The sequence below is a fragment of the Trichosurus vulpecula genome, chromosome 7 (genome assembly GCF_011100635.1).
Source record: "Trichosurus vulpecula isolate mTriVul1 chromosome 7, mTriVul1.pri, whole genome shotgun sequence".
Taxonomy (NCBI): domain Eukaryota; kingdom Metazoa; phylum Chordata; class Mammalia; order Diprotodontia; family Phalangeridae; genus Trichosurus; species Trichosurus vulpecula.
The window spans coordinates 107,023,886-107,038,316 of record NC_050579.1 but is presented as its reverse complement, the minus strand read 5'-3'; the positions used below and the strand labels follow the sequence as shown (position 1 = coordinate 107,038,316).

The 14,431-nt window shown below is 36.9% G+C and overlaps 1 protein-coding gene across 2 annotated transcripts in view; it reads right to left on the bottom strand.

Annotated features, from left to right (window-relative positions):
* Positions 1–14,431, bottom strand: part of LRP11 (LDL receptor related protein 11) — a 95,616-nt gene that overhangs the window by 67,615 nt on the left and 13,570 nt on the right. For both annotated transcript variants that reach the window (XM_036767415.1, XM_036767416.1), the window contains exon 2: positions 575–732. In XM_036767415.1, the coding sequence (XP_036623310.1) occupies positions 575–732 (158 nt within the window). The remainder of the gene's footprint in view (positions 1–574; positions 733–14,431) is intronic.

Genomic DNA, 14,431 nt, shown 5'->3' with positions numbered 1-14,431 from the left:
TTTCTTGGGATTATAACCATGCAATAGCTGGAATTGTAATTATACAAATTGGCATGAGGTAATTGAGTTGGTCAATTGACCCTGTTCTGCAACTTTTATGTTCTGGGTCTCAGTTTCCCCATCTACAAAATGAGGGAGTTGGACTACGAGATGTTGCTTTTAAGTTTGCTTAGTGATTCTATGACTCAATGCAAGAGATGCCAGAAGTAGGATTGGCCAGCAGCTACATTTTTCTTAAATAAGAGGTCAAACGAGAAAACAGGTCTTCCAATGGGGACAGTTAGGTCAGAGTGAAAAACTTTCAGAGTTTCCTTATGCCTGAATACTATAATAGCTGATACAGAGTACTCTCATTTTTAGAAAAGCAAATCTTCTATATTATTGATTAATCAGTACAAAAGTTAATTTTGTATACAACACTGCTGATTTTGCTGGGTGAATTTTAAACCCACTTTTGTTGACTTTAATCAGCACAAGGACAGGAGCAGGATGACAAAGAGAGGCAGCTTAACCAGACCAAACAATACCAGGATTCAATTTTGTTCGGAAACTGCACATATACAATCTATATTACCTTCATATCCAATGATGAGTCACCCTGCTGCAAAGTCCATTCATATTTAATGATTGCATGGTCATCTGTGCTTTCTCGGCCATCCAAAGTCACCCAGTCTGTAGGCAGCTGCAAAACTACATCTTGTCCTGCCTTGCTATGTGGAGGCTCATCATATTCTAAGAAAGAAAAAAAATTAGTGAAATAGAACAAAGGAAGGTTATCTCCTTTCCATGGGTACTCCTTACCCCTAATTTCATTCTCTTCTCAAAATTGTTTCTGGTACTCCTTTCTCTATATCACGATTCTTAACCTGGGGTCTGTGTACTTGTTTTAAAAAATATTTTGTTAATTGTACTTCAGTATCACTAAAATCCTATTTGTTTAACCTTATATATTTTATTTTATTAATTTAAAAACATTTTCTGAGAAGGGGCCCACAGGCTTCATGAGACTGGCAAAATGGGCCATGACACCAAAAAAGGTAAAGACCTTTTACATATTCTGCCCCTCCTTTTTAATCCCATTTGTGCCTAAAATTTCCTACTACCTTTATGCTGATTACTCCCAAATTCACATCTCAAGCTTTTTACCTTTTTTGGAAACCCAAGGACTTCCAATTCTAATTGCATGCTTGATAGACCCACCTTGCTATTCCAACTGCACCTCGAGATTGACATGCCTCAAATGGAACTCTTCATCCCTTGCTTCCAATGACTCTCCTCCTCCTCCCTACTACCACCCCTCCAGTCACCTAGGATTGAACACTTAGAATCATCTTTGACTTTTCCCTCTCTCACTGTCCACATCCAATCAGTCCTGTAGATTCTCTATGTCTTGTCTCTATTACTACTGCCACTAGATAAGGCCCTCATTAAATCTCAACCAAGAATATTTATTTCAACAGTCTTCTAACTGCCCTGCTTATTTCTGTTTATATCTTAGTATGAAAATTTATACTATCTTTCTGCTGTCTGATTAATCCAAGGGTTGTGGAATCTTAGATTTCAAAGGTAACTCAGAAATAATAGAGTCCTATATTTTACTTGATGCATGAATATCTTTGAAAAGAGGCAATCTAGCCTTTGCTTGAACAACTCCATTTGTGTAGAACAGTAATACCTCACAGAATAACACTCTATTTTTGGAGAGCTCTGATTACTAGGAAGATCTTCCATATTTAAGCCCAAATCTACCTCCCTATTTTTCTTTCTATCACTGGCCTTAATTTTGTCCTTTGAGACTTCATAAAATAAAGCAAATACCTCTTTCACATCATAGCCCTTCAAATATCTGAAGACAGATGCCATTCAGTGTTTTCTTTTCAGGCTAAACAGCCTTAGATTTTCCAACAATTCTCCATATAACATGATTTTGAATTCCTGGTCACCTTTTATGTACACTCCAGCTTGTTAGGGCTCCTTTCAAAATGAGGATTAATGTGGCATGGTGGAATGTGTGCTGAACTGAGAGTTAATAAGATTTGAGTTCAAATGCTGCCTCTGACACTAGCTGTGTGAAGATGAGCAAGTCACTTAATTTTTTAGAACCCCAGTTTCCAGATGGTCATTAAATCCTGATATGAATCAAACTTGTCTCATTGATATTACCTCATTCACTGCATAGCCACAGGTTTATAAGCATCAAGGTTTAGCTACACTAAAGCTACACTAGGGGCACGTCCCTGGCATATGTCTAGATCCCTTACTTACTTGCAAGCCATTTCCCTCACTTTGAAATTAAACTTCTCTTTGTTTCTTGACTTTTCCTTGACTCTCCAGCCTCTAGCCTACTCTGTTCAGTTCCAGCCATCCACTGGTTAGAGGCCTGTTCGGTCTAGTTGACAACCTCCAGCTGAAAGTGATGTAAATATAAATTCAAATAGGTAAATATAAATATAAAAATATAAAGTGATGTAAATATAAATATAAATAAATAAATAAATTCCCATAGCACTTGGTTTATACCATTTTTTTCATATTCAACCTTGTTTAAGTAACTTGTTTTCCTGTCATCTCATAAGCTAGATTATGTACTCCTGGAAGATATTTTTATTTCTGCAGGTCTATAGCATGTCCTATGTGCATTTATTATATTCTGATTCATGTTCTAGTTCTGTCAGCTCATCTTTTCTCACTAAAATATAAGTTCCTTGAAATCAAGGACCATGTTGTTTGTCATTGTACCCTCCTGAAATCTAATATAATCCTTTTAATATAGTATGTGCTCAATAAATATTTGCTGAATGAGATATTACTCTCCCTACAAATATTATTTGTCATTGGACATCAAACAAATTCCTTAACAGAATGGAAGTGCTCTTATAAAATTATAACTGGTAAACTGGTAAAATATTTTCTGCTTATTAAAATCTGCTGTCTTATTGGCTTTTCTTTAAAAATATAGGTATTGTTCAGAAATATTTACATAACCTTGGATCTAGTAAATAACATTGCTGTGGCTCCTACTGAAGAAGGCATGGGGAGCTTGGATGTCTATAGAAGCAAGCCAATAACATAAGTATAAGCTTATAGTGTTACACTCTCTGATTTTTCAAGTTTGATAAAATATTGGCCTTTAAAGTGAATTTGTAACTTAATTCACAAATACCTTAAGTTCAAAATTTTGTTATGTGACTACAAGGGATACATCATTTCCCTAGTAATTTTTAAAGCTGATATATGTATGTATATAAATGCATATAACTCTATCTCTTTACATAGTTGTTAGTATTCTTTCCTTTCAAATTTTTGAGCGGAAATGATTTGGTGAATTCAACTACAGATCATATCTGTTGGATATGATTTTAGCAAAAGAATATAAACAAAGTTAATGCCCATTACTTTGGAAATGCTCAAATTATGATAACTGAATATGATGAAATATTGATACAATACAAAATGAATGAATATGAAGAACACACAGTGGAATGGGGAGACACAAACTATGGCAGAATTAAGTAAGCAGAGAAGGGAAACAATATACGTATACGATAGCCCCAACAATATCAATGGAAACAAAATGATAAAGCCTGACCCTGAAAAAGAGAAAGGAGAACATGTTTTCTCCCTTCTTTGTAGAGACAGGTGGCTATGGATATAAGACACTGCATAAGTTGTTGGATTTGACAGACATATTGATTGATTTTGCTGAACTTGTATTTTATTATGAGAGATAGCTCTTTGCATAGGAGAAGGGGTAGGGATATGTTAGAAAATAAAGATGATATAAAAACAAAGGATATCAACACATTTTTTTAAAAAGTTAAGGCAAGCTTCACAACAAAAAGATACTTCTAAAACAAAAAGAGAATAAATGGAATGGAAAAGCAAATTTACAGTAAATAAACATCTGAATATGTGGTCCTAAAAAGAACAAAAGTTAGAGAGATATGAACTGACAATTTTGAGAGAGGAAATACAATTAATGACTACATGAAAAGGTGTTCAAACTCCCTAATAATCAGAGAAGTATAGATAAAGACAAAGATGTTATTTTACACTTATCAAAAATGACAAATGTCGCATAAAATAATGAAATTCAATATTGATGGAGTGTGGAGAAGCAAACATTAATACACTATGGTGCCACAGACTAGGGGAAATATTTTGGACAGCCTGGTGCAGGCCATCACGATCTCATACCTGGACTATTGCAATAGTGTGCTACATAGTTTTCTTGCGTCAAGTCTCTCCCTACCCCAGTGTATCCTCCATTTAGCTGTCATACTGATCTTCCTAAAGTGGAAGTGTGATCATGTCACCTACCTAGTCAACAAACTCCAATGGCTTTTTATCACTTCTAGGGTCAAATATAAAATTCTTTGTTTGGCATTCAAAGCTATTCATAACCTGGCCCTCTCCTAACTTTCTAGTCTTCTTATACCTTATTTCCTCCCTCCTCCCATGTATTCCAATTCAGTGACCCTGTGCCTCACAGAAGACACTCAATCTCTAATCTCCTGGAATTTTCAGTTATTTCTCATCTCCTCTACATATGGAATACTCACTGCCTTCATCTTCTGGATCCCCTGGCTTCCAGCTAAAATCTTACCTTTTGCAAGAAGCTTTTCCTAGTGCTTTCCTTTTGAGATTATCTCAAATTTTTCATATATATATATTTTTTCAAAGATATTTTTTCTAATTACATGTAAAAATCTTGTATATATCCTTGAACATATTTGTTTCATATTGTCTTCCCAGTCAGATTCTGAACTTGTTGTGGGCTAGGATTGTCTTTTATCTTTCTTTGTATCCCCACTGATTAGCATGGTGTCTGAAATGCTATAGATGCTAAATAACTTTCGGACTTGATTTGGAGAACAATATGGCAATATACAGGAAGGGTCATAAAGTCGATCATACCTTTTGACACTTCCAGTATGATTTGTTTTAAAATATATAATAAAAAGAAAAAAAGCATTATCTGTACAAAATAATTCATAACTGCTTTACTTATGAAAGAAAAAAAAGCTGGAAACAATTGTTCTATCCAATTAATGAAGACTTGTTGGTTTAATAAATGATGAAATAGTAATATAACAGAATTCCTAGCTCCCTTTAAAGCTCACCTCAAGATCCACTTCCTTTGAGAAGCCTTTCCTGATTCCTCTGGTTTTTAGTCGTTTGCATCCATGGGTATTTCAAGGCTCAAATGAGAAGATCTATGGAAAGTACTTTGCAAACCTTAAAGCCTTATATAAATGCCTCCAGTCACCAGGCCTTCAACTCTGATGATGACTTTATTCCCTGATCCTTCTGTATTCCTGTTGAGCTCAAGCAATATTTAAAGAGCAACACCAGGGTGTGCTAGTAAACATTCAACAATTGGCTTCTCCAGAAAAAAATAATGCACACACACTTTTAAATTTAACCTGCATTACTAACACTTTGCTAAGTTTAGACAATCAACAAAACAATAAATCAAGCCCTAATTTGTAGGAGGTATAAATGCTCACACTGAAAATTTAACAACTGAGGAATTAGAGGTGGCTCTGGCATACCTCTGCTCTTCCCCTTTCTTTCTTAGTTTTGTCTTTGTACTCCCAGTATCTAATGCAGTGTCTGGCATAAAAGAAGTGTTTAATAAATCCTTGTTGATTGATTGATGGACTATTTTCTTGCCATAAAATAGAAAGAAAGAAGCATATAAAGAAAAGAAAGACTTATATGAAGCCAAATCACCAGAACCAGAACTATATACAGACTATAAATATATTTAAAAAATGAAATAAAGCAAAGCCAAAGGTAATAGAACCTTAGATGGACTTGGGGCAGGGACAGAAAGTAAATACTTTTTTTTGTTCATCTGTTACTTTGTTTAGGTCTCTTTTGTTTACTACTTCTCATGGCTTCTATGTAAGATTTTGCTCCATATTTTATATGTTCTTTTATTTGTCTTTGTTGATAATTACTAAATTTTAACAAATTTCAAAAAAATTAAGGCAAGCCCTATTCCCTTTATAAAAATAAGTCCATAGAAAATAACAACCTAATCTTCACCTAGAAAAAAAAAGAGAAGTCTGCATTTTTCTAACAGGCAACTAACGTGTAATATAATTAGATATGAGTTTTTGCTTTATGGCAAAACTAACATAAAAGCAAACAAAGCATATGTTCATTCTTGTGACTTTATGTGGTATTTTAAAAATTAAGGCTAATTGGGTTCCTTTAAATATTAATACTGTCATCTGTTTTAGGGTTGCTTGAAGTGCAAAAAGGCACACTAGTATTTAAACACTCAATAGCGAGAGAAATGATTATTAATAACCAATGATTTGGGGAGATCTGGAGTTCACCCCTTTTTCTAAAGTCCTGATTTCAAAAGTTCAATCTCTTGAAGGACATTACTGATAATGCGATTGGACTAACTTTCTTAAAAATCTTGTTCAGAACCCACCCAGGGAAGGGAAGCCATTGTGCTCTACTCAGATTTGTGTGGGGGAAACTATCTGAATAGACTGCCCTAGCGTGGGGGTGGTCTGGGTATAGGGATAGTCTCTATTTGACATAATGTCACTCTCAGACCCTCATTGTAACATTTATTCTCTCATTAATTGTTAACCAATCAGAGTTTATTGCCACCCTTGGGAACACACCTCTTGCAATGGGCATGTAAGCCATGCTCACTGCCATGATCGTCTTTGGTCTAAGAGCTGGCCAAATGACCATCCTTTTATTAATAAGCATGCTGGCATTATTAATAAAATTATTAAATTACCCAAATATTATGTCTCTAGAACTTTTTTTGTTTTGTTTTGTTTTTTGGAGAAGGTAAGGCAAGGCGATTGGGTTAAGTGGCTTGGGATTAAGGCAAGGTGATTGGGGTTAAGTGACTTGCCCAAGGTCACACAGCTAGTAAGTGTCAAGTGTCTGAGGCCAGATTCGAACTCAGGTCTTCCTTACTCTCCAGAACTTTTTAAACATCACAATAGGTAACTTTAGTGTATATTTTAATAGAAGTAACATAATAGGAAAATAACTATGGTGATGATAGCTAGCATTTGGACAGCGCCTACTCTGTGCCAAGCACTGGGCTGAGCGTTTTACAAATATTAACTCATTTGATCATCACGGCAACACCAGGAGACAGGTGCTAATGAGAAAATGTTCTCCGGCTTTTTCTTAGACAGCATTTTATAGATTTACTATTTCCCTACCACTTCCCACTAAGAAAACCATCACCCAGATTTTGGTCTAGAGACTCACCTCCCCTCTTGTCACTCTCAATTAATTTGACTTGATGCTCTCAAATTATTTCTCTCACCACTGTGATGATCCCACCCTATTCCCCCAAACTCTTTAATCATGCTGTGGTGCTACCTACATATCCTCTGCAAGGTCCATGACCCATTTTGAAGTCAGAGTACTAGGGCTGTATGGCACTGACTTCCCGACTCTGCTAATTCAGGCAGCAATATACTTAAAGGAGCTTTTGGAGAGAAAGCTCTATAAAACACTGTGTGCGTGCGTGCGTGCGTGCGTGTGTGTGTGTGTCTCACAACTACTTTAGTTAAACTTCTGCAATTTTAAGTTACTCATTTGCAGGTACTTAGTTATTAATATTGAATATGACTCCTACCTGTGTAGCACTTTAAGGTTTGCAACGTTCTTTCCTCAAAGCAGCCCTGTGAGGTAGGTAATAGAAGCATCATCCCCTTTTTACAAATGAGGAAAGTAAGGGTCCGAGAAGTTATGTGACTCGACCATAGTCACACAGTTACTCGCAGGCAGGACTCAAGGATTTTTTCCACTTTCCACTTATATGGTCGGCATAGAGAGAAGTATAAAATGAAGTGGAGAACAAGGTAGATTCAGAAGAGGAGAGAACATTTGTTCCCATCAGTTGCCTCCCCACTCTCTTTCTGTAGGTGTAAATACTGCCAGACAGTCCCCTATGCTGCACAGCAGGGAAACTGCAGATGTCTATTCTATCACAAAGAATCAAAATGAATTTCTAGTTTGGATGTTTAAAACCACTAGCTATGTCAGTCACTGCCTTTCACGGCTTCCTAACTACTTCCACATCTGAACCAGGGCTCTTCCTTTACTGACTAGGATAAACAGAAACTCCTCTGTTCGCTTCATAGAGCACTTCACAGCTCGCCCCCAACCTATCTTTCTTGCCTTCTCATACTATACTGTCTTTCTTGCAATCTTTATTCTAACACTGGGCCTTTTTCTCTTCCTCACTCACTGCATTTCTCTTGCCTCTGTCTTTGCACTGGCAGGCTCTCCTGCCTAAATGCATGCCCTCCTCACCCCTCTCTCATGAGCTCCTAACTTTCTTCTACGTGAAGCCCTTCCTTATCCTCTCAACTACCTTTCAAACTACCTTGTTCCCTGGGTGGAAACAGAAGGAACAGCTAGGTGGTCCTGTAGATAGACTCATTTTCCTGAGTTCAAATACAGCCCCAGACACTAGCTGTGTGACTGGGCAAGTCACAAATCCTGCTTGCCTCAGTTTCCTCATCTGTAAAATGAGCTGAAGAAGGAAATGGCAAAACTATTCCAGGATCTTTGCCCAGAAAACCCCAAAGGGGGTCAGGAAGAGCTAGACACAACTGAACAATCTTATATTGTATTTATTCTATATGTATTTATATATTGTCTGGAGAAAGGAAGGAAGGAAACAGGCATTTATTAAACTCCTGTTAGAAGCCAGGCACTGTGCTAAGTACTTCACAAATATTTACTCATTTGATCCTCGTAACAACTCTGGGAGGTAGATGCTATTATTATCCCCATTTTACAGTTTAGAAAACTGAGGCAGAAAGAAGCTAAGTGACATAGCCAGTAAGTATGTGAGGTCGGATTTGAGCTCTTGACTCCAGATCTTCCTGACTCCAGGCCCATTGTCTATGCACTGTGCTACCCACCTGTGTGGCCCAATAGAATGTAAACTCCTTTAGAATACTGACATTTTTGTCTTTGTATTCCAGGGACTAGCAGAGCACTTGTCGAATAGAAGGTGCCAGATAAATCCTTGTTGATTGATTGACTTCCCACTCTTTTCCACAGTACCAAAATATCCCTTACCTCCTGTTACTCTGTGCAAATATCCTCCCCTTAAATTAATATTTAATCTAGCCATAAACCATTACTCAAGCTATTTCCTGTGCTTAGACCATGGTCTTTCTCCCTCCTTCAAAGATTGATACTTAAGAGTCTTCCAACACTTTCCGTCCCTAGAAAAATGTCTCATATACATTCCTTTATTTTATATTCAACATGAAAGGAAATAAATGCTAGCATTTACTAAGAGTACGCCCATAAGAAATAGAGATTCATGCTAATAGGATAATGTAGTTATTTTCCAAGTTTCCCCCATACTCTTTGACAAGCTTCTCACACCTACAGGGGGTCTGCAGTACACTCTGGCTTAGGAACTTGTGACTTAGACAAAGCCTTTCCTGACTAGATAAAGATATGTGCTCATTGCCTAAAATAACACATCTCTATCTTTATTCAAAAAGCTTTAATTGAATTCTGTGCCAGGCACCATAGAGGACAAAGAAAATGACAGAATTTTTAACTGAGACAGTACCTTAAAATATCAAACTCAATCACTACATTTTACAAATGAGGAAGATGAGGCTAAAGAGGTTAAGTAACTTTCTCAAGGTAATAAGTGAATTTATTGCAAGGCTAGGACTAGGAATCAGGTCATTTTACTTACAAGCTACCCTGCTGAAAGCTCCCAGATATTAAGATATATCTGCAGCAACATCTAGTTCTACCTGTCTACCCTATTAAACAATAACAACCTCACATTTATATAGTGCTTCAAGTTTACAGAGTGTTATTCCTCAAAACATTCCTACCCAACACCCCCCCCGCCCCTAAAATCATGAATGAATGAAAAAGCATGTCTTAAGCATGCACTATGTGCCCAGAAGTGTGCTATGGAGTAGAGATGTGAACTGAAAAAGTGAGTCAGTTTCTGCTCTCAAGGGGCTCACAGCATGTTCAATACAGCCTATTTACAAGGCAGGGAATTTATAATGTATATTTTGGGAAGATTATTATTTTTAAAGGAAGATTTCTAATGGTTCAAAGTATGGACTATTAAAAAGTTCACCTGTAACAGTCTGGCTACCTTAGTTACCTAGAATACTTCACCCCCATATTTTCCTTAGTGTTTTGAGTGACCAAGATGTCACTTTACTGAGATGATATTCAAATTTAAGAATAAGAGCTTCCCTTCACAGATATAGAAAGAATGTTTTGTTCCTTCAGAAAGAAATCATTCTAAAAATAATCTGTAAGCTAGGAAATCACATCCTTTTCTAGGATATAAATAATGAGGAGGAAGACGAAGAATTCTGAGTTAGTGACAAGTCTCAATATTTTAAATCTTCTCTTTTTGGCTTGAAGTAGTTTATTTGGCTTTTGTTTAAAAACTTCAGATTTTAAAATTATAACTGAGATAATTTAGCATGTACTATAATACACCTGTTTCATTAAAATAATTGTGTTTACTGTTAAGGATCAAAAGATCATATATTTAGAGCTGGAAGAGCCTTTAAAGGTAATTTAGTATATTTTCATCATTTTACAGATTCAAAAACTGAGGCACAGAGAAGTTAAAAATAACTTGCCTAAGGTAATACATGAAAAACTGGGATTTGAACTCTGTCCCTCCAACTTCAAATTTTTATTTTGCAAATTTCTAGAAAATAGAACACATAAGCTTTTGTTTAAATAAAACAATTTGTAACCTGTTTGTTGCATATTGTATGTAAAAACAGAGTACAAATAGAAAGTATTATTTTGGTCTTAGTGTCTTCGTTTTTGCCTAGGGTACAACCATCTTTCCAATCACTTGGTCTCAAAGTAAACCTCATCTCTTCTCTATCCCTTGTGTTTGTTGTTCAGTTGTGTCCAACTCTTTGTGACCTTACTTGGCGTTTTCTTGGCAAAGATCCTTCTCTAGTTCCTTTTACAAATGAGGAAACTGAGGCAAACAGGGATAAGTGATTTGCTTAGTTGTCATGCAACTAGTAAATGTCTGAGGCCAGATTTGAACTCATGAAGATGAATCTTCCCAACTCCAGGCCCATCACTCTACCCCCTGCACCAGCTAGCTGCCCTCTCTATCCCTTACCCCTCATATATCCAGTCAGTTGCCAAGTCTTGTTTATAATAGGTTCAGAGGAATTTAGATTTAGAACTGTAGAGGCCAGTTAGTCCAGTGCCTTCATTTTACAGATGAAGAACTGAGGCACAAAGAGATTAAGTGACTTACCCAGGGTCATATTGGCAATTTGTGACTGAGATTTGAATTCAGGTTCTCAGAGATGCTGGGGATTGAACCTAGGACCTACAAAACCTATCTTGCTTTTGACCCCTTCACTCTACACACCCAGCCATCACTCTAGTTTAAGCCTTCATCACATTTTGCTGAAACACCTGCAAAAGCCTCCTAATTGACCTCCCTACATCCATAACCATTCCCCTCTCTAATCCATTCCCCACACACCCCCTAATCTGATCATGTCACTAGTCTACCTTCTCATAATTTTTTATATTAATTTTCCCTTCATTCTCTACACATACACTATATCCAGGCAAACTGGTCCACTTGACATCCCAACTCCCCTCTTTGTGTCTTTGCACATACCCGTAACATACGTAGCTAGAATTCACTATTGCCTCCCCTTTGTCTTGTAGAATCGCTAGCCTTCTTCAAAGTTTAGTTCTGAACCCAGGCAATCAGGGGCTGGGATAGGGATGATTAATCATCAAAGGAGACCGAGAAGTGGTAGGAGAACCAAGAGAAAGAGCATCTGGAAAACTCAGAAAAAAGAGAATATTGTAGAGAGGACAGTAACAGTGTTTAATGTTGCAGAGAGGTCAAGCAAGATGAGGATTGAGAAGAAAGCCATTAGATTTGGCAGTTAGTAGATCACTGGTAACTTTGAGGAGAGAAGTTTCTGATGAGTAATAAGGTTAAAATATAGATCGCAAGGAGTTAAAAACGAGTGATATGTGAATAAAGAGGAGCAAAGTGAATAATTTTCTGGCTATGCAAAGGAATCAGGACACAGGATGAGACCTTTAAATGATGGGTAGGGTCAAGGTATTTTTTTTTGTCTTTTTTTGGCAGGGCAATTGGGGTTAAGTGACTTGCCCAAGGTCACACAGCTAGTACATGTGTCAAGTGTCTGAGGCCAGATTTGAACTCAGGTCCTCCTGACTCCAGGGCTGGTGCTCTACTCACTGTACCACCTAGCTGCCCCAAGGTATTTTTTTTAAAGATAGGGAAGACCTAGGTATGTGTGTAATTATTGGGGAACAAGTCAGTAGACAGTGAGACACTGAAGATCAGAGACAGGGTATGATAGTGAGGGTAATGTGTTGGAAGAGACAAGAGGGAAAGGACCAAGCATACAAATAATGGGCTTGGGCTTGGTGAGGAGAAGGGATATCTCTTAATGAGGCACTTAAGTAAAGAATTCTGGAGGATGTCATGGAATTTTGTGACATGGGGTAGGACAGAAGAGGACACTTAAGGCAAGTCATCTTTATTTTCTTAGTAATGTATGAAGCAAGGTCTTCTGCTGAGTGTGGGAAGCTTGAGAAAAGAAGAGAAGATTTAGAACAGCTGCTGTGTAGAATACGATGAAGAACCAATTAGGGAGGAGTAAAAGAATAACTTTACTGTAATGAGGACCCAGTGGTAATTAGAGAACATGAATTTGTAGTGGGCCCATTCAGCACAGTTGCATGACTTTCATCAGCACCCTTTAGTATGTGACTAGGAGTAGAGGAAGCAGATGGCAGGACTAATTCAGGGTGGGGGTTTAGCAAGCTGTGAGAAATAGGACGACAAGAGAATCATGAGTAGAGGACAGTAACACTGAACTGCTTAATTCTGCGGTCATAATTAACGAGGAAAGAATATAATGCTAAAGTCAGGGTGATGGCCTCTGCTAGTACTGGGGGTGGAAACACTGGAGGTTGAGGTGAGGTTGAAGAATATGTCTAGACTGAATGGGTTATAAAGAGAAATGAAATTCGAGGTGTGGTCAGATAAAGATTTCATAATTCTTGATCACAGAAATAGAACACTTGTGGGCAATTTTTTGATCAAAGGTGTGATCATCCCATGTATTCCTGAAGTTCTTTACTTAACTGTCTATGTATAGTCAAAACACCAACTTGTTAGAGCAAAGATCAAAACTCATATTAAGCCAGAAGAAAGAATAACATTTTAAAAAGATATGGCATGTAATCAAAACAATCTAGTCAAACCTTTATAAAAAGTTTTTGGTGCCAAGATATAGGATATGGGTGGGTGGAAGGACATTGACATTAATTACAATAACTTCATATAGCAGTTTAGTCACAATAAATCAAATAGCATGATGAGAGAACCAAAATAGCCTAAAAAGTTCCTTAGTCACCACTTGCCTTAGTTGCCACAAATCCTTATATGCGTAACACTCAATAAGAATGTGAATGCATTTGTTAATTATTCTAGAAAGTGAAGGTGGAAGATAATGAACAGAATTGTCAAATAAAATAGAATCTATGGAGGAAAAATATGTTTAAAGAAAATTTGGCAGGAGACCCAACTTAGGAAAATAACCCTGAGGGTATCTGAGGAAGAAACAGGAAAGAGGACAACCAGCAGACGAAAGACAGAAAAGTATCTATGGAGATTTTTGTAATAACCACTTTCCATTAGCAAAGATTGTGGAATAACCACAACTGTACTGTAACATTATAGCTGGGTTTGATTAGAAATGTCATGAAGAGAACAAAGATGGAAAAAACAGCTTGACTAGATCAAACCTATTTAGAGGAGGTCTGTGCTACAAGTGATTGTGAGGGTCTGGGGGACCAAGTTTCAAACTCTCTGAAGGAGAAGATATTAAAGGCATGGAAAAAAATCTAAGGCATTATTATAACCAAAAAACACGACCAAAAGAACATTAATTTATAACTTATATGCCTTCTTTCTTATCTATATAAAATTTCTTTGAGAATAATAATGCATGCAACAAAGCTATTCTTATTAAGGGCATTAGACGGGAACAGGCAGGACTCTGTAGGCAATATTCCACAGGAGACCATTCTTTACCAATACAAAATTGACATAAAGACATAAAGAATACTGTGCTTATTATTTATTGACTGTAACTAAATTTATTCTTTAGAGGAGAGAGAACAAGTATTTGTTAAGTGCCTACTATGTGCCAGGCATGATAAGTGCTTTATGAATATTATTTCATTTGCAAACACTACTCTACAATCTATCCTCCAAAATGCTTTCTCCTACTCATATATCAAAATTGTACAATATGCCTGGCAAGATATAACAAGAAACCTTATTCAATGACCCTGTAATCACTAATACCAAGTGAAGTATATA